The sequence below is a fragment of the Caenorhabditis elegans genome, chromosome III (assembly GCF_000002985.6).
Source record: "Caenorhabditis elegans chromosome III".
NCBI classification, from domain to species: domain Eukaryota; kingdom Metazoa; phylum Nematoda; class Chromadorea; order Rhabditida; family Rhabditidae; genus Caenorhabditis; species Caenorhabditis elegans.
Genome location: NC_003281.10, coordinates 2,779,305 through 2,803,687, shown reverse-complemented (window position 1 = coordinate 2,803,687; position 24,383 = coordinate 2,779,305). Strand labels below are relative to the sequence as shown.

At 36.2% G+C, this 24,383-nt stretch overlaps 7 protein-coding genes across 10 annotated transcripts; 2 read left to right on the top strand and 5 right to left on the bottom strand.

Annotated features, from left to right (window-relative positions):
• Positions 1–6: 6 nt before the first annotated feature.
• Positions 7–1,223, bottom strand: Y71H2AM.25 (Peptidase C1A papain C-terminal domain-containing protein; the record flags this gene model as incomplete). The annotated part of the gene is made up of 4 exons (NM_001047422.5): positions 7–260; positions 414–592; positions 685–1,080; positions 1,153–1,223. 4 exons carry the CDS (start codon positions 1,221–1,223, stop codon positions 7–9), a joined length of 900 nt encoding a protein of 299 aa, NP_001040887.1.
• A 564-nt stretch (positions 1,224–1,787) lies between these two features.
• Positions 1,788–10,365, top strand: twk-45 (Potassium channel domain-containing protein; the record flags this gene model as incomplete). 2 transcript variants are annotated; one of them, NM_001129270.3, is made up of 13 exons in its annotated part: positions 1,788–1,881; positions 1,940–2,043; positions 2,097–2,146; positions 2,781–2,913; positions 2,960–3,102; positions 3,151–3,273; positions 4,413–4,711; positions 5,301–5,443; positions 8,878–8,963; positions 9,008–9,184; positions 9,227–9,346; positions 9,514–9,677; positions 10,204–10,365. In NM_001129270.3, 12 exons carry the CDS (start codon positions 2,028–2,030, stop codon positions 10,274–10,276), a joined length of 1,527 nt encoding a protein of 508 aa, NP_001122742.2. The 2 variants fall into 2 exon arrangements, with proteins under 2 accessions (NP_001122742.2, NP_497620.3); NM_065219.5 differs by lacking the exons at positions 1,788–1,881; positions 1,940–2,043; positions 2,097–2,146; ... (3 more) ...; positions 4,413–4,711; positions 5,301–5,443 and having other exon boundaries at positions 8,946–8,963; positions 10,204–10,276.
• Positions 10,366–10,714: 349 nt separating this feature from the next.
• On the bottom strand, positions 10,715–15,247 carry tbcc-1 (C-CAP/cofactor C-like domain-containing protein). The gene is made up of 7 exons (NM_001038294.4): positions 15,039–15,247; positions 14,857–14,981; positions 12,434–12,562; positions 12,125–12,235; positions 11,300–11,367; positions 11,112–11,237; positions 10,715–10,901 (listed from the first exon to the last, which is right to left on the bottom strand). The coding sequence occupies exons 1-7, from the start codon at positions 15,241–15,243 to the stop codon at positions 10,754–10,756; spliced, it is 912 nt and encodes a 303-aa protein (NP_001033383.3). The 5' UTR covers positions 15,244–15,247; the 3' UTR covers positions 10,715–10,753.
• Positions 15,248–15,659: 412 nt separating this feature from the next.
• On the bottom strand, positions 15,660–16,836 carry nduc-2 (NADH dehydrogenase [ubiquinone] 1 subunit C2). The gene is made up of 2 exons (NM_001393299.1): positions 16,481–16,836; positions 15,660–15,798 (listed from the first exon to the last, which is right to left on the bottom strand). Exons 1-2 carry the CDS (start codon positions 16,824–16,826, stop codon positions 15,725–15,727), a joined length of 420 nt encoding a protein of 139 aa, NP_001380068.1. The 5' UTR covers positions 16,827–16,836; the 3' UTR covers positions 15,660–15,724.
• Positions 16,837–16,933: 97 nt separating this feature from the next.
• cox-6B (Cytochrome oxidase c subunit VIb) lies at positions 16,934–17,486 on the bottom strand. Its single transcript, NM_065217.8, has 3 exons — positions 17,428–17,486; positions 17,261–17,380; positions 16,934–17,197 (listed from the first exon to the last, which is right to left on the bottom strand). Exons 1-3 carry the CDS (start codon positions 17,482–17,484, stop codon positions 17,009–17,011), a joined length of 366 nt encoding a protein of 121 aa, NP_497618.1. The 5' UTR covers positions 17,485–17,486; the 3' UTR covers positions 16,934–17,008.
• A 253-nt stretch (positions 17,487–17,739) lies between these two features.
• Positions 17,740–20,955, top strand: Y71H2AM.20 (Serine/threonine-protein phosphatase 2A activator). 2 transcript variants are annotated; one of them, NM_065216.7, is made up of 6 exons: positions 17,740–17,821; positions 17,872–17,997; positions 18,064–18,153; positions 18,199–18,541; positions 19,389–19,753; positions 20,737–20,955. In NM_065216.7, exons 1-6 carry the CDS (start codon positions 17,744–17,746, stop codon positions 20,860–20,862), a joined length of 1,128 nt encoding a protein of 375 aa, NP_497617.1. In that variant the 5' UTR covers positions 17,740–17,743; the 3' UTR covers positions 20,863–20,955. The 2 variants fall into 2 exon arrangements, with proteins under 2 accessions (NP_497617.1, NP_001420388.1); NM_001433453.1 differs by having other exon boundaries at positions 17,741–17,821; positions 19,389–19,774.
• Positions 20,869–22,632, bottom strand: Y71H2AM.6. 2 transcript variants are annotated; one of them, NM_001136371.3, is made up of 4 exons: positions 22,539–22,632; positions 22,403–22,498; positions 21,923–22,355; positions 20,869–21,159 (listed from the first exon to the last, which is right to left on the bottom strand). In NM_001136371.3, exons 1-3 carry the CDS (start codon positions 22,605–22,607, stop codon positions 22,230–22,232), a joined length of 291 nt encoding a protein of 96 aa, NP_001129843.1. In that variant the 5' UTR covers positions 22,608–22,632; the 3' UTR covers positions 20,869–21,159; positions 21,923–22,229. The 2 variants fall into 2 exon arrangements, with proteins under 2 accessions (NP_001129843.1, NP_497616.1); NM_065215.6 differs by having other exon boundaries at positions 20,871–21,159; positions 22,403–22,491; positions 22,539–22,628.
• Positions 22,633–24,383: the final 1,751 nt, after the last annotated feature.

Sequence of the window (24,383 nt, the reverse complement as noted above, 5' to 3'; positions counted from 1 at the left end):
TCAAAATTATTTGAACTCGGTAGGAACCGTAATAAAATCTGCCATTGCACATGCATTAACATCTCTTGCCAACTTCATATATCCCTGCTCTCCCCACGATGTCCCGAATGAGCCCTTCACAATCCAATATTTTTGCACTCCCTCGATACCGTACCCAACGATTACCATTGATCGGATTTCATGTGTACTTGTACATTCTTCAATGGATGGGTTGTAGATTCCGATTTTATAATCGTAGAGTGATGGAGGGGCACGCATTGCTGGAATTCAGTTGTAATTCGTATTGCTATTAAATTATCTGTTAAGATATGTACTTTTTTACAATTTTTTAAAATAATTTATCGAATATTTAGTTTTTTCTAAATGTGCTCCGATTAGACATGCACTCAAAATTACCAATTAAAAAAACTCACTGAAAAACGCGGGACCATAATTTGTGACCAATTCCTTTCCTTGTGTTTCATTACTCACTACAAATTCTGCGTCTTTTAGTTGAATTTTTGATTTAGTTGAGTCAAAGGTACATTTTCCATTTTCCTTGCCAGCATATGGATAGTCTGCTTCTGTTTCTATCCCATGAAAAATGAAGTATCTGGAATTTTGAAAGTTATTCATACTTAATGAAAACTATTGAAATTTTGGGCGAACAACTGATAATCATCCTAAGTGTGCAATTTAACTTACGAAACAGCATTAATTGCCGGTTGCTCTTCACATCCCTTAAATCCGTGATCATCACAATCAATAAGCTGTTGCTCCGAAAACGACAAAAGTGATCCGTTCGTAGCCTTGGCGTACATAGACTCAATACTGGAGCTTATGGCGAATGCGTGGGATGCATTGCACTTTCCCTGATCTTTAACTGGTCCAACAATTCCTTTATCTCTCCAATCAAGAAATTCCTCAGTGGTTTGAATGGTGTATTTTGGGGTTTTCCATTGAAATGTTGTCGGGAGTGATTCAGAGGTTCTCTGCTGAACTAAATAACCAATGATGTAGAATGTTAACGCAGTCAGAGTGAAGAGGATAATAGAATTGAGTTTGTTTCTCGACTTTGCTGGCTTTTCGAAAAAGTCTTCTCTGAAATGATATACCTCTTAGGCATAGGCTTAGGCTTAGGCCTTCTTCGTTTGTATAAAAATATGGACTTACCCCAATGCAACGAACACTTTTTGCTTCTTCGCCTCATCTGCTTTCGAAATTAATCTAGTAGCAATGACCATTAAGAATTTGTGATTTTGGGGCTTTCTTTGCCTTTACTTTTATATATCCACTCATTGCTAATGTTATCTTATTCCTCATGACGAGTCAGTCAAGCTCAAGAGTTATGTGCAATAGAAAACAGAACACTTGATTTTAGTTGAGTGAACAGGGATTTGATAAAGAGAGTTTCGAAATTTCTTCCTGACTCTTTTTTTTTGAAATCTCAAGATATACAAATGGCAGAAACTAGTCTATCTAGCAAAAATCTACACCGACACACCACAGGCACGGGGGATTACTTACTATGCTTTCACGCGTTAGATACTCAGTCAACGCTCGGTAAATTGGATGCCACTCCAAAAAAACTTGTAAAAAGGAAACAAAATCCCGTCTGATCGATAGAGCACACTTGCCGATGTTTAGTACTGTACTTGACCAATATTGGTACATCTATATATATATATACAATATGCAACAACTCGAGTTGAATGCTACAAATCGTTTGCTCCAAAAATCGTAATGGTCAGTAAACACACAAACATTTTCCACCATAGTGCACACAAACTCCTGGCGGTGTCTCTTTCATGACGCCAATCTTCGTACTTCATTCCAGTTTTCTAGTCTCTATTTATAGATTTCCCTTAAACGGAAATGACATTAAGGTGTTGTTTCCTTAAGGTAATAGTGTTAGAGAAATGAAGAAATGACCTTAAAATTTGAACTTGTGACGTTTTAGGTATAAATTCGAAATGCTTATAAGTTTCGAGAAGGCGAAGAGTTTTGCATTATTCTTTTGCAAATTTACTACTCTAAGATAAGACATAATGGACGTTGAAATAAGTAAGTTATAGTTTTTTATGAAAGGTTTCAGCAAATCAGAAGCAGAATTTCAGAGGAATCAGAATTCCACGCACGAGGACGGATTATCAGGAATTATATGAAAGTAAGTAGTACATTTGTGGAGAATTGAGTATATATTTGAATTCGTTTACCGCTTAAATATATAGCTTACTACATAGAATGTTTATTCCGCGAAACAAAGCAGTTTGAGGAGAGCGGAAAACGATTGTTTCCGGCAAATCGGCAAATCGGCGGAATTGAAAATTCCGGCAAATCGGCAAATCGGCAAATTGCCGGAATTGAAATTTCCGGCACACCCGACAAACCCGGCAAATCGCCGGAATTCAAAATTTCCGGCAAATTGGCAAGTAGCCGGGATTGTAAACTTACGGCAAACCAGCGATTTGCCGATTTTCTAAATTTGCCGATTCGCCAAATTTGCCGGAAAAACGGCGATTTGCCGATTTGCCAAATCTGCCGGAAAAACGGCAAATTGCCGGAATTCAAAATTTTCGGCAAATCGGCAAATTGTCGGAACTGAAACTTCCGGCAAATCGGCAAGTTGCCGGGATTGAAAACTTCCGGCAAACCAGCGATTTGCCGATTTGCCAAATCTGCCGGACAGCAAAATGCCGCCCACCCCTGGTTTGAGTAACCTTTTTAAAATTTATTATGACGTCACAACAGGTACTTTAATACAGTTTGTGACGCCATAAATTGTATTACAATATCTCTAGGAACGCAACAACTGTGTGGTGCTGAAAATCGATACTCACATGGGAAAAGTCGAGGATATGTCACCATTTGGGTTTCATTTCGAATTCGACGAGAAAAAGTACAAAGAACGCAAAAAACAAATTCGGAGGGAAAGTTAGTTTTAGAAAATAGTCCTCTACAGTTTATAAGCTTAATTCAGAAATCACTTGGTTCTTCGCCTGGCTTGCATATTATCACCACAAGTTTGGAATTAGACATATCACACTTATATCAATACTCGCTGCCTATATTTGCCTCGGAGGATTTTTGTTTCAGAAATTGGAATCACCGCGGGAAATTGAGGTAGATTTCTGTATCCTGAGTAATCGTTTTAATTCTTTGTGCGATCAGGAATTACAAGAGACATTAAAGTCGATGAATGAAATAATTAAAAACGAGACTATGGATATAATAAAAATCACACTAACGACTAATGGAGAGGACAGAAATCAAAAATTGGGGGATTTACTGAGAGTGAGTTTTCACCCAAATTGTTAAATTTGAAAACTGGGTTTAAATACCATAAAAGCTTCAGTTAAGCACTAAATATAATGCAAAAATTGCCATTCGGCAATTTTTTTCGGTAAATTGCCCGTTTGCCGCTTTTCCGGAAATTATCAACTCCGGCAAATTGCCGATTTGCTGATATGCCGGAAATTTAGATTTTCGGAAAACTGGCGATTTGCTGATATGCCGGAAATTTAGATTTTCGGCAAATTGCCGATTTGCTGATATGCCGGAAATTTAGATTTTCGGCAAATTGCCGATTTGCTGATATGCCGGAAATTTAGATTTTCGGAAAATTGGCGATTTGCTGATATGCCGGAAATTTAGATTTTCGGCAAATTGCCGATTTGCTGATATGCCGGAAATTTAGATTTTCGGAAAATTGGCGATTTGCTGATTTGCCGGAAATTTTCAATTCCGGCAGTTTGCCGATTTGATGGAATTTTTCATTTTCGGCACTTGACGTTTTTCAGGCAAATTCGGGAAATCGGCAAATTGCCGGTTTGCCGATTTTCCGGAAAAAATTTTCCCAGCAACTTCGGCAAATCGCCCATTTTCCGATTTGCCGGAAACCATCAATTCCGGCAATTTGCCGATTTGTCGGAAATCATCATGTTCGGCAAATTGCCGGTTTGCCAATTTGCCGTTCGCCGCAAAACTTTTTTTGAAGTTTCAAAAAATGGAAAATTGTCGGTTTGGCAATTTGCCGAAAATTTGCCGAAAAAAAAGTTTGGGTAATTTGCCGATTTGCCGGAAACTTTCATTTTCGGCAATTTGCCGGTTCGCCAAGTTGTCAGAAATTTTCATTTTCGACAAATTGCCGATTTGCCGTTTGCCGCAAAATGTTTTTGGGAATTTCGGGAAAATGGTAAATTGCCGATTTGCCGAATTTTTTTGGAGAATTTCCGGCTTGCTGATTTGCCGGAATTTTCAATTCAGGCAAATTACCGATTTGTCAATTGCCGGAAATTATCAATTCGAGCATATTGCCGATTTGCCGTTTTTCCGGTAAACTCGGGAAATCGGCAAGTTGTCGGTTTGCCGATTTGCCGAAATTTCCACAAACTCCGAACAAGAATCCATCTTAAAGACCCCCTTTTTTCCAGGCCTACCACCGAATCCTCCTGGAAACCGAAGGAAAATTCCACGGCAGCGCCTGGCACAAATCGGAAAACCTCGACATGAACCTAATGTGGTATTTCTCATCTGCCACTTTCTACTCAATGACCTTATTCTCCACAATTGGTTACGGTACTATCACCTGTCAAACCTTTTGGGGAAAAACTGTCTCAATGGTGTATGCATCAATTGGTCTTCCTATCATGCTCCTTGTGCTCGGAGACATTGGAGTCTGGTTTCAGAAAGTTATGACCAATGCGTACATTTTTGTGATGTTAAAGTATAAGTGAGTCTAGGAAAGATGGTCTTATCATAGTTCGGTACTGGTGCACCTAACCATCTTCAATCAATCTTAGGTGCTTGGGGAGGTTTTCATTTTTTGCAATTTGCCGATTTTTTCCGGAAATTTTCATTTTCGGCAAGTTTCCAATTTGCTGTTTGCCGGAAAAAATTCGGCAAACTCGGAAAATGGGCAAGTTGCTGGTTTGCCGATTTGCCGGAAATTATCAATTCAGGCAGTTTGCCAATTTGCCGGAATTTTTCCATTCCGGCAAATTGCCTATTTGCCGATTTGCTGTTTTGCTGATTTGCCCGAAATTTTCCATTCCGGCAAGTTCTCGATTTGCCAATTTGCCGGAAAAAAATAGTTTGCCCATCCCTGCTTGGGTATTACCTTATCTCCTCTACAGTTCAGACGATTTTGAACTTTTGAGCAGGATACTGAAATTGGTATCGGATTCAACATTACTGAAAACCTAGCAATTTTCGGGCTCAATTTTCGAGGTATCAGAGTTTTATTATACTGAATTCGATACCAATTTCAGTTTCCAAAGTTCAACAATATCTGAAACCCCTTCCAAACTATCACAATTCAGATCCCTCCGAAAACAATCGATTGAAATAAAACGGAAGGAAACGTTATTACCAATGTGGTTAGCAATGCTTGTTGTGTTCACTTATATTATAATATGTACTCTTACAATTCTACTGTTTGACGATAATGAAGGTGATGAACCAGGTTAGTTTTATATATCACCGCGAAAAGATTGATAGCCTAGGCAATTGTCAATGGAGCGCGAAAAATTCAATTAGGAAGGCCAGAACCCCCGTGTATGACACTAATTTTTCAAAAACTTACATTAAAGAAACTAGTTGCAAGAACGATCATCTTGTGCCGAACGATCAATTGACATCCGAGGAAAACCGCAAACATGCCCAATAATAGAACCCAGATATGAATTGTGCTATGCGTTGAAAAATTGAAAGCATTTGTTGAGTAGAATGCAGGAAATGGAAAAAGTTGCATAGTGTTCAGAAATATTGCCCAAAACCCCTGAGCTAACCATAGCGAGAACTGATTTCCAAAAAGTGTGAAAAGATAGAGCTTGGTCTCCTTCGTCGACTTGAACAAAATCACATACACTCAAAATAAAAAAACTGCGTGGCGTGTACTGCAGAAAACGTAATATTTAGGCCCCGCCTTTCTATCGTCCACTCACGGGAAAAAGGCAAAATTCGGGGACCAACCAATATCAGGCCGCCGACATCTCACGGGTTGTTTAATTCGCAGCGGGCGAAGACAGCTTGCCGCGCCCACAACGAGTTGAACGCAGCGGCGCGCGGAACCCGTAGGATGTCGGCAGCCTGATATTGGTTGGTCCCCGAATTTTTGCCTTTTCACCGTGAGTGGTCGAGAAAAAGGCGGGGCCTAAATTTGAGGTTTTCTGCAGTACACGCCACGCAGTTTTCTTATTTTGAGTGTAAGAGGAGTAATATAAAAAAAAGCAATATTTCACAACTGACCGCCCGTGTTCCGCTGTTGATAAGTGTCCGTTGATAAGAATCCGATTAGAAATCTAGAGATTGACACGCTTACCGTATTTTTTGGCCATTTTTGAATGTTTTGCGCTGATTTTAGCATTTATTAATGCGATTTGTTATGTTTTTCTGTTCAAAAAAATGATTTTCCTCTTGAAAATTGGCGTTTTGTCGCAAAAAATGGGGAAAAAAGTTCCCATTGTCCTTCGTAAAGAACAATAGGCTTCCTTATGTGTCATTGAATGTCCGTTCTAGTCAATATTACGAAAAAATGGCAAAATTTGAGAAAAAGCTAAAAAAAAAACCCCCAAAAAACTGCCTTTTTCATCAAAAATTTGCAGAATTTTCTCACTTTTGGCTAGAATTCTTGAATTTTCTCCATTTTTGCTATTTTTCCTCGTTTTTCACATTTAAATCGCCAATTTTAAATTTTAACTGAGAAAGCAATTGGTAAAAACGGTCAAAATTCAAGGGATTTTAGCTGAAAACTGAAATATTTCTCCTCGGGGAGTACACGGGCTGCGTAAATCGACACGTGGCCGTGGAAGAAGTTTCGCACGGCCATTCGTAACTTTTCCAGTGATTTTGAAGGAAAATTTAAATTTTTCCCTTATTTTATGGTATTTTTTGAACCATAGGTGTCAAATTTCAGGTAAAAATCCGAAAAATGCTCAAAAATTACCATGATGTTTCCGGTGATAAAAATTCTCAAACTAGCCCCGCCCATATAATGGCTTAATAATTTTTTCCACTTTTTTAAAGCTAAAATTCAGCTTCTAACTGGTAAAAACCTGAAAAAAAAAACCTCAAAATTTACAATTTTCATCAAAAATTTCAAGTTTCTGGAAATAAAAATTATCGAAGAAGCCCCGCCCATACAATGACTTTAATTTAAAAAAAAAAGATTTTCCACTTTTTAGCTAGAAATTCACTGGCAAAACCCTTAAAAAACCCTCAAAATTTACACTTTTCATTAAAAATTTCATGTTTCCGGTGATAAAAATTTTCACAATAATTTTCAAACCCCGCCCATATAATGGCTTTAATTTTAATTTTTTTTTTTGAATTTTTCACCAACTTTTTAGCTAGAAATTCACTGGCAAAACCCTTAAAAAACCCTCAAAATTTACAATTTTCATTAAAAATTTCATGTTTCCGGTGATAAAAATTTTCACAATAATTTTCAAACCCCGCCCATATAATGGCTTTAATATTAATTTTTTTTTTTGAATTTTTCACCAACTTTTTAGCTAGAAATTCACTGGCAAAACCCTTAAAAACCGTAAAAATTTACAATTTTCATTAAAAATTTCATGTTTCCGGTGATAAAAATTTTCACAATAATTTTCAAACCCCGCCCATATAATGGCTTTAATTTTAATTTTTTTTTTTGAATTTTTCACCAACTTTTTAGCTAGAAATTCACTGGCAAAACCCTTAAAAACCCTCAAAATTTACAATTTTCATTAAAAATTTCATGTTTCCGGTGATAAAAATTTTCTCGATGTGGGCGTGGCGAGCTGTCTCCGCCCGCCGTGAGTTAAACATAGCGACGCGCGGAACCCGTAGGATGTCGGCTGCCTGATATTGGTTGGTCCCCGAATTTTTGCCTTTTCACCGTGAGTGGTCGAGAAAAAGGCGGGGCCTAAATATGAGGTTTTCTGCAGTACACGCCACGCAGTTTTTTTTATTTTGTGTGTAGAACCCGACGAGATTCACAATAGTTGATAAAATTGTAATAAAAATCGACAATTTTCGAAGAGAATTAGACAGCTTAATATAATGTAGATCTAGAATTCAATTTTTTGAAGATTCCTAAATCTGAGCCTATGTCTAAGCCTAAGCCTGACCCTAGGCAGCCCTAGCCTGACCCTAGGCAGGCCTAGCCTACGCATCCGAAGGCTTGAGGTGGAGAGTTAGCTGGCCCTCCGCCAGGCCAGAGATTCGCTATCGCAGGACCCTGGCAGATAGTGTGACAACAATATGAAGGGAGGTCATCTTCTGGATGTATGGACACCTCACGGGTTCCGCTCGTTGCAGTGGAAAGAATGCAGGTTTCTGGGAACACCTATCGATCGTAGAAGAGACGAGCGAGGACGACGCACGTCATCGCCTCCCCGTCTTGACGGGAAAGGCGAACCACAAACGGGAAAACGGTGTATATATCGATCGAGTGTTTATATGTAGATGGCGTTGGTAGTGATGAGTTCAATTCCAAAAGAGGAAATTTCTCTTTTTTAATTCATTTCAGTGGATGGGGTAAATCATATGGAACCTATAATAGAGCACCCAGACATAAAACAAGTGGTGAATTGAGCCATGGTTGCCGAAAAAACGATTCGCCGACAGAGCCGGAAATGGGAAAAATGCCAGAGTGCGGTTGTAAACAATTCGTTCATTGACAAAATTTTTTTTTAAGAAGCAAAAAAAGAAACTATATTTAAATTTAAAAATAAATATCATATGTTATCACCTTCGAAAGACTTACGTTTAGGCTTAGGCTTCGGCTTAGGCTTGGGCTTTGGCTTTTAGGCTTAGGCTTAGGCTTAATTTAATAATAACAACAGGTGTAGATTATTTTATCACTTGAGCTTTTCTTGATAACCCCAAAACCGATTTGCACAATTCTTCCAGGCATCAACTTCTTCGACGCATTCTACTTCACATTCATCAGTCTAACAACTATTGGTCTAGGTGACGTCATGCCGTATAATATTCAAGTAAGATCCCAACTAGTTTGAAACTATTACTCAATTTCATTCAGTATTCCCCATTCCTGCCTCTTGCCTTTCTACTGGGCCTTGCCCTCATCTCCATTGTGAACACTTCAATCTACTCTACGCTTTACCAGAGCTTCTATAATTTGATATATAGTCTCGAGGATCAGCTCGATCGGATTCATAACTCACGGAGAAGAGGTGCAGGATATCGAGTTTTTCAGGTAGGTCACGTATGCCTGCCTACCTATTGCCTATTTTTCTAGGATATGGAGTCAACATTTCAAATGCTCGTATGCACATTTCCTCCATCACCGGCACATTCTCGTATTCGATTTGCATCCTTAATACGAGACTCGTTCAGGGAAGCCAAGAAGGAAAGTGCGGTGAGTTAATAATAATAATAATAAGAATCCGTGGCCAACGTCCCTGATTGGTCGGTGAGCAGCGTCGACCAATCAGCGATGAGCACAGGGCGGGGCCAACATCTCTGATTGGTCGATGGGCGGCATCGGCCAATCAGTAATTTGCATCAAATTACACATCATTTCAGCAACCAAAAGTCCGCACGAGAACCGAATCAGACATCCCCGACGGATTCCAACAATGGATGGCGAAACGATCACGACGATTACATTCTGCAGACGATGAAATGAAGGAAAAACGACGAGCTCCAACTTTAGGAGCACTCGGAGGTTTTGATATGAGCTTGTTCAAGTGAGTTGGCTTTTGAACAATGCAATAGTTGAGTGAATAACCGAGTTGTAAGCTGACAAAGGCGATTTTTGGTCGATGCACCATGTCCGAAACCAGTTAAACAGCCTATATTTCGGCACATTTTTAGGATAACAGAAAACATTAAATTTACAAAGTATAGAAAACAGTAAAACAAATATTTTGTTAGTTGATAATTTTTCGATTGAATCGAAAATTATTGAGGTATCAGCTGACAAACATTATGCAACTTTGACAGCCCATAACTCGGTTCATTGCAGAGATATCAAAAACTTTAAACTTCAAAAATGTAGGGAACAATATCACAAATATTTTTTTCATTAGCAATTTTTTCCTAAAACCAAGATCCGCGAAGATATGAGCTATCAAAGTTAAGCAAGACATGGTGCATCGATCGTAGGGTGTGTTTTTCGTTCTCTTACAATTAGTGGACTAATTGCAAGTAAACTGATTTGGGCCAACTCCCAGAGACTAGATTACTAAAAAATTTGTAATTTTCAATTTTCAGGCCACGAAACCGATCAACCACTTCACCATTCTGTCATACTGACGAAGAAGTCGATACTGATGAAAGCGTGTGATTTTTTAAATTTTTAAATTAAAATTTTGGTAACTTTATTCAAATAATGTATTTGTGTAATGTCTCATAACAATAAATTCAAATTTTCGTTGCGAGACCCACATTTTTTCAGCATTTTTGAAGTTGAGTATCAAATTCGTATTTAACTTGCCGGGAGCTTCATCACGACTAGTTCTGGGAAATGTTTAGAATTTTGGGTCCCGGCACGGACAAGGCTGTCGGTTTTTTTTTTCGAAAATCGACACTGGAGCGCGATTGCATCTCAGCTTCTAAACGGGGAATTTTCTGCGACTCCATAATATACAACTGCGAGTTCAAATTTTTCCACTTCTCCACTCGGAGTTCACACGTTGCATTAGAGCGCACTTGCTCTTTTAATTACTTTGAAATCCTATAAAATCGTTACTTTTTTCTGGAAAAACTGAAAACATGAGTAAATGAATAAATAATCAATTTATTTGAATTATTCAAAAAAAAATCAATAAATAAATTCTTCAGTCCATTCATCCTCTGGGACCACTTTCCAGTTTGGGCTCGGCGTTGTGGCGAGCCAATTAAAATCACGTGGTGTTCGCCATTCACCATTGTCCTCGACGTTCAGAAGCTCACCGGATCCGGATTTTAGTCTGAAAATTTGGAATTTATTGACAATTTTTTGAATTTTCCGATTAGACAGTACACGTGATGTCAGAGTGTCCCATTTCGGTTTGATCTACGGCGATCTACAAAAAACGCGCGAGCTTTTTTGGACAAAAAATTGCCGCATTTTTTGTAGATCAAACTGTAATGGGACAGCCTGCAGGAACCACAGTAGGCATGGACGTAGGCATGCTTACCTATAAGGATACATGAATATCTTCGTCGAATCTTCCAGAATAACAGCGCCACGTGTTGCCACGTGAAGATGCAAATTCTGTGAAGTGTGAATTCGAACCTGCTGGGCGGCAACGTAGATGTGTACACTGGAAAGGAAAAATTTAGATTAAAAAAAAAAAAAAAAATTTCAAAAAAAATTAGAACTAACTTATCACAATCATGAATTAGAAGAGATCGATCACAACGCAGAAATATTAGAGTACTATTTTTAATATTCTGAAAATTTCGGAAATTATTGATTTTTTAAATCTTGTGTCGATTTACGCAGCTCGTGTACTCCTCGAGGAGAATAATTGGCTAAAACGTTTAACAGGGGTGGGCGGCAAACCATTCCGGCTAATCGCCAAATTGCCGGAATTGAAAATTTCCGGCAAATCGGCAAATTGCCGTAATTAAACATTTCCGGCAAAACGGCAAGTTGCCGGAATTGAAATTTCCGGCAAATCGGCAAATTGCCAGATTTAAAAATTTCCGGCAAATCGGCAAATTACCGGAATTGAAATTTCCGGCATAGCGGCAAATTGCCGGAATTAAAAATTTCCGGCAAATCGGCAAATTACCGGAATTGAAAATTTCCGGCAAATTGGCAAATTACCGGAATTGAAAATTTCCGGCAAATTGGCAAATTGCCAGAATTAAAAATTTCCGGCAAATCGGCAAATTGCCAGAATTAAAAATTTCCGGCAAAGCGGCAAATTGCCGGAATTTGAATTTTCCGGCAAATCGGCATTTTTTGGTTTTTATGAAAATTTTTTTGTTGTTTTTCAGTATTTTTTCAAAAATTTTCAAAAATTCTGAAAAAATAGATTTTTTCATTGAAATTTTTGATTTTCCTGCGAGTAGTTCACCGTCAATTCCGAAAAAAATATGCAAAATCAAGTGAATTTTTGTCTCCTCGTGGAGTACACACGAGCTCCGTAAATCGACACACACACGGCCGTGGCCGAAAATTTGCAAGGCCGGCCGTTATTACCCGAATATGAACAATTGAGGGTTCAAAATCGAATTGAAGTCGGCACGAATCGATATTTTTCAGACTAATATCTTCGCCTTTCGTTCCGGATATGCTTTTCGTCGTATTTTTCTGAAATTTTCAGATTTTTTCGATTGAAAAATTTCGGAAAAAATGAAAAATTACGAATTTTTTAAATTTTTTTCGAATTTTTTCGTAATTTTTCGTAATTTTTTCGAATTTTTTCGAATTTTTTGAATTTTTTTCGAAGTTTTTGAAGTTTTCTCGGGCTTTTTGAATTTTTTTTTTCAAAAAAAAAAAATTACTAACAAGCCCATCGACAACGTGCTCTGAAACTGAAGGCTCGGCGCTCAAACAATCTGGAATTTTTTGAATTTCCGGAATTTTCAAAGGTTCTTCAGTGGATTTGACGACTGGTGGAGCAGGTTTTGGAGTTTTCTGGAAAAAAAATCGCTTATAATAACAATTTTAAAGAAAATTTTCAGTTTTTTTACGAGAAAATATGAATTTTTCGTAGAAAAACACATAGTTTCACCGGATAAATCGATTTTTTCAGTAATTGTGTGGATTTTTTGACATTTTTTCGTGGTTTTTTCAAGCTTTAATCAGGAAAAAATTGCTTTAAAAAACGAATTTCGGCCTAAAACTGGAAAATCGAGAGAAAATTTTGCATTTTCGCCTAAATTTAGATTTTTCTCATTTTTTTTTCGTTTTTTGCATTGAAAAATATATTTTGTTATTCAAAAACACACGAAAAATGTGAGAAAAACTTTGAAAAATTCGCCGCAACAAAAGTTCACAACTACAGTACTCTTTAAAGGCACACACACGTTTTCGCATTTATCAAAAATTGTCGTTTCAAGACCCTGAGTACCGTATTTCGGAATAATCAGAGTTTTTTTCACGAAAAACGTTGAAAAACGCACAAACTCTATTTTTTCAGTTTTTGCAGAGAAATTCGAATTTTTCTCAAAAATAACATGGAAAATAATTAATTTTGACAAATTTCATCAATTTTTCGTTTTTTCCAGTTTTTTTTGCTGTGTTAATTTCAAGTTTTTCTCTATAATAATATAGGAAATTAACATTTTCTTGTGTATTTCGATATTTTTCAGTTTTTATAGAGAAAATGTGAATTTTTTAACGAAAAATGCCGCAAAAACTCATAATTTCCCGCGAATTTGCGACATTATTTCAGTTTTTTGAGTTAATTTTCAGTTTTTATAGAGAATTCTCAGGCAACTCAAATCTAATATGAAAATATTAAATAGCAATATTTTTGTAGTAAAAACGAGAAATTGTGCGTCATATAAAGATTACTAAAAATTTCGAATAGATTTCAATTTTGTCTCAAAAGATTACAATTTCATCTCAAAATATTGCGAAAGTGTGAAAATTTCTAGGAAGACTTCCGTTTTATCTCAAAATATTACTAATTTGTCTCAAAAGACTGCGAACTAGTCTCCGAAGATTGAGATTTCATCTCCGAAGATTGCGATTTTGTCTCAAAATATTGCGAATTTGTCTCTAAATATTAAAAATGCATTCATCGACTATTCTAGAACTGTCTTGTGATAACTCGAAGAACTTTTGTTGCCATTGAGGGGAGTTGAACTTGTCCGTCGCTTGTCGTTGAGTCTATGAACCATTATCTTACCTGTTGAGCCATCCTGTACGTGTCGCATCTAGATTTAGTTATTGCTTAAGTAAATAGTTGATGGGCGCACGTCCTTTTCGTTACTTTTGATGGGAAATCAGTGGCTTTTCGCAAATTTTTCTAAGTGTCAGAGCGAAATTGGATAACTTTCTTTGAAAGCGAATGTGGAAAAACGATTTATTTGTTATGCTTTTAAAAATGTTAGAATTGCAAATTTTCCTAATTTTTGTCAAAGAGAGAATAACATTTTATTTTTTCAATATTTTTTTTCACTAACAATTTGATTAAAATGATGAGTATACTGGGAACATGCTTGCTGTTGACAATATTTTATGATTTCAATTGAAATCAGAAAATCTCAAACGCATCACGCGTGAATGAATAGTTGTAAGTCTACTTTAATGTATTCGACCAATCTTCGTGATTGTTTGACTGAATTTGTAATATGACCGGCCAATTATCTAGAAAAAATTACATGAGTGGACAGATTTGTGAATTCTGTGGCTTTCTCTGCAAAAACTCCTTCTACAATATGCAACGAAAAATCAAATATCCGTTAACAGTGAGATACTCCATTATATAGATTTTCATGTAGCTGTTTTTTACTTTGAAAAGTCTTTTATCATTTGGAAGAAAAGAGAATTTAGAACGAAACAGTAATCATAATTGTTGTATATATATCACGATCATGTGAAGCCGATGGAAATTTGGAAATGGTGTTTTGTAATCTTTATGGACTGCAAAAAGATTGCAAATTAATCTTAGAATATTACACATTTTTTTGTAATATTTTTAGATTTCAGAAAGATTGCGAACCAATCTCAAAAGATTGCTATGTCATCTCAAAATATTACGAATTTTTCGTAATATTTTCAGATTCAGAAATATTGCGAATCAACCTCAAAATATTGCGAATTATTCTCAAAAGATTGCTCAATCTAAAAAGATTTCGAATAAGTCTCGGAATATTGCGATTTTATCTTGAAATATCACCCAACTACAAAAATATTGCTATTTAATATTTTCATATTAGATTTGAGTTGCCTGAGAAAATCAGTGAAAAAAACCACCGAACTGAAAACGAAAAACCCTTGAATTTGGGTCCAGAATTCAGCGCGAGCTTCTGTTTTCGAACGTCTTCAAGGAAATTTTGAATTGTTTTAGTTTGCCGGTTACTCGTCGAGAACGCCAGAAATTCTTCTGAAAAATTGAAGAAAATTATCGATTTTGTTTGTTTGAGGCGGGGAAATTTCTTACGAAGCCGGTCGATTTTCTGCGAATCGACGGATTTTTTCGCTTCCAAATCCGATTTAATTTCCGCCATTAAATTATCGATTTGTGCTCCTTCAGATTTCGATAAACATTCTTCAGTTTGCACTTTTCGTTCTTCATTTCTTTGTTCCAGTTTTGCAATTAATCGATCTTTTCGATCCAATAAAATTTGTTCCGAAGATGCTTCCATTATGCTGAAATCTGGCGTTTTTTTGCGCGATTTTTGTGGCAAAAAACTGGTCTCGCCACGACAATTTTGAGTTTTTTTTTAAATTTTTGATCGATTTTTCATAGTTTTTTTTTCAGATTTTATAGAAATTTATGTGTTTTTATTCTAGTTTCGTTAAAAAAATATGCAAAAATTCTCATAAAATGTGAGAAAAACTATAAAAAATCAATAAAAACCACCGGAACAAAAGTTTAAAACTACAGTACTTTTTAAAGGCGCATCCCTCTTCGCATTTAACACAAATTGTCGCGTCGAGACCCAGGATATAGTATAGTATTTTTGCCCCAAAATTGCTTCTGGGTTAATTAGTTATATTCAAAACGGCTCAAAAGACCAGATGGATGCTGAAAAATGAAAAAAATGAGAATTTTCCGGGAAAAAAATCAATAATTCTTCATTTAATTTACAATAATGAACTAAAAAGAGACTTCGAGAGAATTGTTCAGTCGTATCTGGTGTACTGGGTTCTGCGTGGATACCATGGAAGAAGAACTTGAGAGAATGAACGTCCACTGCCTGAAAAATAAATAGATTCCATGAATTTTTGATGATTTTCTTGCATTTTTCACTAGAAAATCTTCCGTTTTCCCAGAAATTTTGAATTTTTTAGCCAGAATTCCCTTTTTTTCGCACTAATTTCCAAAATAATTACTTAGAATTGCGAAAAAAAAACTGAATTCTAGTCCAAAATTCAAGTTTTCTGTGATGTGTCGATTTACGCAGCTCGTGTACTCCTCGAGGAGAAGATTAAGCTGAAATGCGCCATTTTCACTATTTTTTTTCTGAATTTAACATAAAAATCGGTGATTTATAGTATTTTACATGAACAATGACGAATTTACTGTTAAAAAATACGAAAAAACCGATAATTTGTAGTTTTCCATGGTGTTTTAGGCTAAAATCGGTTTTTCACGCCAATTTTTGCTATTTTTAAGATAAAAATCATTGATTTGGGTGTTTGAATGCAAAAATTGGTCCGAAATCGAGCATTTTAGCCAAATCTTCTCCTTTTCAGCGTTTTTTTTTCGGGGAAAATGTATATATTTTCTGCATTTATCACAGAAAATCGCGAAAAATACGGTATTCTCTGGGGGGAAAAAGCCGAAATCTTTCAAATTTGATCGAATTCAGCCGGGTTTTTTTTTCGAAATTGCAGTAAAATCTGAAAATCGATTTTTCAGCAAATTCCAAAACTCACGATCATTAAAATGGTCGAAATCCTCTGGATGAAGCTTCATGTAGTGCTCGATGACTGCGTCTCTCGTCTGATAGTGTCTCTCTCGAAGTGCTCCGGCAGCGTATCCGGCGGCGGTGGCGGCTCCGATGAGCAAAAGCCGTGGAACAATTGCGTAGTAGTACGGCTTCTTGTTCCATCGATTTTGCAAATAAACCGAAGCCAGCGAGATTCCGAGCATTGCACTGGCACCCTTCAATGGGTAGCTCCATGTGAATGGATCGGCCAGGTGACGAGCTCTGTGTCCTGCGCGAATAAAGGTCTCGCGGCGCTCGATTTCCTTCTCGCTGACGCGAGTTGAGTCAGCCATGGTTTCCACTGAGAAAATTATTTATTTGGGGGAAATATGATTTTTAAAAAAAATGAGATATTTCAAGCGTCTCATAACGCCATAAGAAATAAAAGTGTTTAAAATATTTTACAAGTGACACTTTTTATCGAATATCAGCACTAATAAAACGCCTGTTCTCGAATACAATCGAACAATCTCATTTAGCGATCGAATTTAGCTGGGAAACGTCCCTCGGAAAGAAGCTCGTCCCATCTCTCGGTCCAGAATCCGGGGCAGAAGTCCTTGTAGACATTTTGGAAGAACTTGCACGGCTTGTAGTCCTGTCCCATGAGCTCATTGCAACGATGGAAATCGACGTAGTAGGCGAAGCATTGACGTTGCTTACGGACCTGAAAACTTGTACATTTTTATTATTAATTAATATATAATAAATTTTAAATAAAGTTACCAACCTGTGGGAATCTGGCGTCGTATGGAGCAGCCCAGAGAAGATCCTTCTTCACAGACTCGTGGGTCTCCTTCTTGTACCAGTCTGGCGAGTCTGGATGACGGAGAGCATCGGAGAACTTCTCCTGTAAATTTTTATCGATAAAAATGAAGAAAAACGCTAAAAATTCACCTTGTATTGCTGGAGTCTCTCGTAAGTGGTTGGGGGAACCTCAACTTCGACAGGCATTACTGAAATTGAATATAATTGAAATTTAAACACGGGCGGTTATTTTCAAAGCTCAGAAATCCGTGAAAACCGAATTAAACAATATTTAAAATCAATAAAAATTTTTCACTAAAGACGCTGCGCGAGCCACACACTCCTATACACCTCTCACGCACAAAACGCTCCACAATGGGGTTTTGCGTTGGAGCGCACTTGCTGCATTATTTTTTTACATAACAAAGTTCTAGAAATCAAAACAAATAGATTTTTTTCCAGAAAAATGGCTGAAAACTCGTATAAACCGCCGGAAAAGATGATTAAAAATGTGTTCGACCTGAATCCGTGGTACTTTTCCAAGGTAGAACAGAAATTTTATCGATTTGAAGGATTATGAATGGAAATTTGCAGGCTTACGAGGAGTACCTGGCTTTCTTGCATCGTTTGAATGATTCTGTAGTTGGAGTTCATACAACTGCAGACATGAGATGCACAGACTTGGTTATCAGCTTTATCGACATGCTGGATAAGCTGGAGGTTCGAGAAATTACGGAAAATTACGAAAAACCAGATTTAAAAAAATAAAAAATGGATTTTTTTCAGAAATGGGCTGAGGAAATTCCTCTGGAAGATGTTTCCGAGCAAAGATTTGGCAATAAAGCTTACAGAAAGTTTTATGAGAAGCTTTGCAAGGTTTTTAGCTCAAAAATGTATTTAAAAAGATTTTAAAAATTCCAGGAATCCCCAGATCTCCTAGCCAGCGTTCTTCCGGAAAACGTCCACGATGCTCTAGTCGAACTGGTTCCATATTTCACAGAATCCTTCGGAAACGCCACTCGAATCGATTACGGCTCGGGACACGAGGCGAATTTCCTAATTTTGCTGTTTTGCCTGCAAAAGTTGGGCGTTTTCACAGAAAATGATGACAAAGTGCTCGTTCTTCGCATTTTTAACAAGTATTTGAGAGTGTGCCGTCATCTGCAGACCAGATTCAAGATGGAGCCGGCTGGAAGTCGTGGAGTTCATGCGATTGACGATTTTCAGTTCGCGCCGTTCATTTTTGGAAGCGCTCAGCTTATTGGTAATATGTTGGAGCAACTAGAAGTCTTGAAATTCAGGAAAATAGCTGAATTTTCCATTAAAAACTCAAAAATTCTCAAGAAACCACAATTATTAAGTCGTTTTCCGAAGAAAAACCGACTTATTTTCACAGATTGTCGGAAAATTCTATCTAAAATGTCTTTTTTCACAGTATTTGTTCAAAAAACGTTCATTTTTCAAGGATTTTTCATTCGAAATCATGCATTTTTCCGTTTTTTCGTTGAAAATCATCAAATTTCACGATTTTTGTCGAAAAATCACAAATTTTTGCGATTTTTTTTAAATAAAAAATCAACAATTTTCCCGATTTTTCATTAAAAAATCATCACATTTTTGCGATTTTTGCCAAAAAATCATAAATTTTGGCAATTTTCCTTTAAAAATCATAAGTTTTCACAATTTTTCATTGAAAAATCCTCAATTTCTCCGTTAAAAATCATCAATTTTCGCGATTTTCCTATTAAAAATCCGGGAAAAATCGTTTAAAATCTTCAATCTACAACATTTCCTCGTAGGAAAACTTCAAAAAAAGCTAGTTTTCACTAAATTTCCTGTGAAACTTAAAAAAGGCACCGAAAATGACAAAAAAAAATTTTTCTACAATTTTTCTAGAAAACCCCGCTTAAAAGCATATTTCTGTGAAAATTTCAGAAAAAAAATTATAAAATTTTACTAGAAAATCACCTAAAAATCTAGTTTTCTACCAATAAATTACAAAAAAAAAAACTTTTGAATTTCCAAAGCTTATATAGGCCTGAAATATGTTGAAAAATGCCAAAAAATAGCCAAAAATCCGCTCCAAAATCTTAAATTGTTTCGATTTTCAGGTTCAAAAAGTATCGTGCCGGACAGTTACCTAAAAAAGAATATTGTTGAGACTCACGCCCACACAAGTCTTTTCCTGGACTGCGTAAACTTTATCAATCAAACAAAAACCGGCCCTTTCCACGAACATTCAAATCAACTTTGGAATATCTCAGCAGTTCCACACTGGAAAAAAGTCAATAGTGGAATGTTTAAAATGTATGAAGGAGAAGTTTTAAAGAAGTTTCCAGTTGTTCAGCACATGATGTTCGGCTCTTTATTCTCATTTGATCGATCGGAGCATCCAAGAGAATCTATGGAAGATGCTCCGTCACAGGATCCGATGCCTCCAAGAGCTCCGGCTCAGCATGGAATGTTCGCTTTTAAGGTTAATTCGGAGAAGAAAATGGTAAAAATATCGACAATTATAGAGATTTTAAAGCGAAATTTTCAATTTTTCACTGGAAAAATTGATTTTTTTGAAAAATAAATGGAAAAAATCGAGAAGAAGTGGTGATTTTTTTGGCAGAAAAACCAATTTTCACTGAAAACGCACTAAACCGCTGAATTTTCACCTTCAAACAGAAAATTCTTTTAAAACTGATTTTTGTCAGAAAAAAACGTTTTGTATGGAAAATTACGATTTTTTGCTGGAAGAATTGAGAAATGACCAAATTTTTCAACAAAAGCTATTATAATCGCCTTAAATTTCGAGTTTTCCCGTAGAAAACTTACAAAAAGTGTATATTAAAAGTGTATATAAACCAATGAAACCCAAGATTTTTGTTTCTTTTTCTAAAAATTAGTAGAAAAATTAGGAAAAAAAATCAATTTGTTATGACCCTTTTTCTGAAAATTTGCGTTAATTCTGAAAAAACCACTTTTTTTACAAAAATTTTTTATGGTCGGTCAAAATATCGAAGAAAAAAAAGCCAAATTTTGCTAAAATCTGAAATTTCGCACACTTTTCTTTGTCACAGCCGCTGGATTTTAATTTTTCTGAAATTATCAACCTTTAATCCTTATTTTGGTGATTTATCTCGCGGAAATTCGTTGATCGAGACAACTTTTAGGCCGATAGGCACCCAAAAATGATCAAAATGAGATAAATCACCAAAATAAGGATTAAAGGGTGATAATTTCAGAAAAATTAAAATCCAGCGGCTGTGACAAAGAAAAGTGTGCGAAATTTCAGATTTTAGCAAAATTTGGCTTTTTTTTCTTCGATATTTTGACCGACCATAAAAAATTTTTGTAAAAAAAGTGGTTTTTTCAGAATTAACGCAAATTTTCAGAAAGAGGGTGATAAAAAATTGATTTTTCCATCATTTTTCTCACAAACTCCCCCTGAAAAATCAAATATTATTTCAGATCCCATCCGCCGCCAACACTTCAACCGTCCATTCGTCATCTGTCGTCGAATCTGGAGACTTGCGACGTCTTCACAGTGAGAAACATCCCAACGAGCACTGCCCACCACCAATGGCCGATGCATGATCTCTACTATATTAAAATATTTATTCATTTTCCGTGAAAATCATGACTGTATATCTACATTTGTGCATCAATAAATTGTCTGTGTAAAGCGCTAACACGATCGATTATAAACGATTCGATCTCCAGCTCGGGGGCTCCCGGAGCAAGATTAATCTCCTCTCCTTGCTCAATATTCTTTCTGACGAGAGTTACACGTTGCTTGCGAGTTGATAGCATATTCGCGATGACGAGTTGATGGCCGTACTTGGAGAGAGCAGCTTTTGCCTTTGGAATCAGCTTTGTTTCGTCCGTTTCTAGCTGGAAATTTACGAATTAAATTGAAATTTAGCGGGGGGAAATGGGCATTTTCAACTAATTTTTTGATTAAAAATTGAGAAAAAGCACGAAAAATACAGTAGAAATTGAATTTATGTACTTTTTCTTCCAAAAAAAAAGAGAAAAAACCGTGAAAAAAAAGTACATTGGACATTGAAATATATTGAAATATAGTTTTTTTTTCTAAAATTGAAAAAAAAAACCGATTTTTTTAAAACACCTTTTGCCATTTTTCAATAATTTTTTAGTTAAAAATTGAAAAAAAAATCATATTAAATTACAGTAACCCTTTAAAGGCGCAGGCCTTCTTTTAAAAAGTTTCTGCGGTCGTGCCGATACCCGCCAAAGGAATTTTTGCATTTTTTCCTGGGGTTTTCGTTTTATTTTTCATTTTCACTTCAAATTTCAAAAATACTGTTAAATTTCAACCAATTTCTTGCGGTTTCTTTAGGTTTTCGTCCTTTTTAAACAATTTTTTGCTAAAAAGTGGAAAAAAAAGCTACAGTAACCCTTTAAAGGCGCACACCTTTTTTCAAAAAGTGTCTGTGGTCGTGCCAAGACCCGTCAATATAATTTTTGCATTTTTTCGGGATTTTTTTCGATTAAAAGTGGCAAAAATATCCAATTCCAAGTGGTTTACGGGAGAGAAAACCAAAATTTTCGATAAAATCGCATTTTTTGGACATTTTTGCACAAAAAAATCGGTGAAAATAGCAAATTTCGATCAAAAATCGCAAGAACAAACTTTAAACGAGACGATAAACGCATTCGGGATGAAGCAGGTGACAACTTTTTGAATAACTTTCGGAGCAACGCTGAGCTCCAGGCTCAGCTCGGTGTTGCTGGCGATTTTGTGAGTTGGCAGCTCGGTGACGACAAAATCTGAAACCGCAGCGGCCAAATAAGCCATTGCACGGGATCCCAGAGGATTTAGATGAATGCAAATTTGCTCGAGACGTGACATATACTGATCGAAGGTCTTGAACGGAATGTACAGAATTTTCTCCTCGTACTTGAACTTGTCCCGCAGAATTTGCGCGAGATTCGGCAGATCACACACAACATTCTCCCCATCTAGCTTCAGCGAATTGAAAATATTCGGAAAATGCCTGGAGAACGGCTTCAGGGACTCCTCGCGGTGCATGAAGATCACCGCGTAGCCGGCTCGCAGGAAATATCTGCAGAAAATTCAATTCTTTTTTCGTTGATTTTCATTTTAAATTACTCTGCACTCGCTGCTCCACGAGTTCCCATCGAAAAATTGTCGATAAAGCGGACAGTGTTCTTTTCCAGCGGCACTTGAGTTCCTCCGCTCTGAATTCTGTTTTATTTCAGTATTTCAGGAAAAAAAAGAGAATTACCGTGATAAAAACAATTGGAATATTCTGCTGCTTTTTCAGAAAGCTTTCAATCTCGTCATCAGAGGACATTTTCGATTTAAAATTGTTTTTTTTTAATTTATAAAATAAAATTCAAAATTGATTTCGAGTGGGTACGGTAGACAAAAGTGTGCAAACACCGCCACGCAAAACCACACCAACAGAGTTTTTCACTTTTATTTTCAACATTTTTCGCGAGATTTTACATTTTTCGATGCTCAAATCGCATAATTTTCGAATTTTCAGCGGATTTTTATTGTAAAAATTCAATTAATTACTCAGAAATACACTGGTGAAGGATTCTTCGATTTGACCCATGTAGCGGGGGTTTTAAACTCGATTTTTTAGCTAAATTTTTTTTAAAACAGGGGGTTTCCTATCTAAAATTCACATTTATTGCCAGTTTGAACCTGCTAAAGCACCCTAAACGGCTGAAAATTTAGAAATTTAGAAAAAAAAACGAATTTGCATGTGAAACTCCTCGTTAAAAATAAAAAATGACTCATCCATTTTATTTCATAATAATTCTCAAATCAATTTTATTCTTCCAAATATTATTTCTATATGTATTTATCGACTTTCCGCCGCTCCGGGAGACGGGCGGAACGAAAATCGATAGGGTGGTGCGCCACGCGTTCTCTGCGTCTCCACCATCCTCTCAACTATTCCTTCCGGCCCCTGAACGCACGAGCTTCCCCATTCTTTGAAGGACGAACGTATATGTTCTGAAATAAGCAATTTTTTGATGAAATTTCTTGAAGATTCCGGAAAATTTAGCTCATTTTAGCTAAAAACTTGACTTTTGACAACTTTTTCGTGTTGCAGTAGCTGAAATATGGATTTTTATTGAATTTTCTTTTACTATTCCATTAATTAAGCGAAAATAAACTCTAAACATTGATTTTTTCAATTTAGCCACCCGGTTTTGCCATTTTCGCATTTTCTGGCTATATTTATTGGTTTTTCTTCAATATTGGATTTAAAACACCGCTTGCCAGTTTTTCAGACAGTTTTTTGCAAAAATAATCTATATTTTAGGACAATTTTAAGTTTTAGCGAATTTTACAGACGGAAAATGTCTGGAAAATTGACAAAAGCGGTTTTTCAACAGCAAAAATGGAGGAAAACCAACAAAAAATTGAAAAAAAAAGTCATCAAAAATTTAGAATACGAATGTTTTGGCCCATTTTCTATCGTTTCAAGCAAAAATTTCAAAACGACGTATTCTAATTTTTTTTATTGCTTTATTAGACTCAAAATTGCCTGAAAACACCGAATTTCATAATGAAACTTCTTGAAAACGACTCAAAAAATGTTATGGCGGCTCAAAAAATGGCCTCAATTTAGTAAAATGTGAAATTTGACCTCAAGCGGCTGGAAACTAACTTTTTTTTTGAACTCATCGTCAAATTTTGGGTATACAATGTATTTGGTTTAAAAAGTTTAAAAATCTCGCCGTCCATCGACTTTAAAATACCTAAATCGAGTGGAAAACGTAAGATAATTACATTGTATACTAAAAATTTGACGGTGATTTCAAAAAAAATCAGTTGTTTCCAGCCGCTTGACAAGTAGATCAAATTTCATATTTTATCAAATTTTAGGCCGTTTTTTGAGCCGTCATAACATTCTTTTTTTGAGAAGTTTTCGAGAAGTTTCATTATGAAATTCGGTGTTTTTAGACAATTTTGAGTCTAATAAAGCAATAAAAAAATTCGACGCATATTTTGAGTATATACGTTCAAAATTATTCGTTTTTTTCCAAATTTTCGGCACATTCGGCACAGGATTTTCCGTAGTTTTAGCCGTTTTCTACTGAGAAATTAC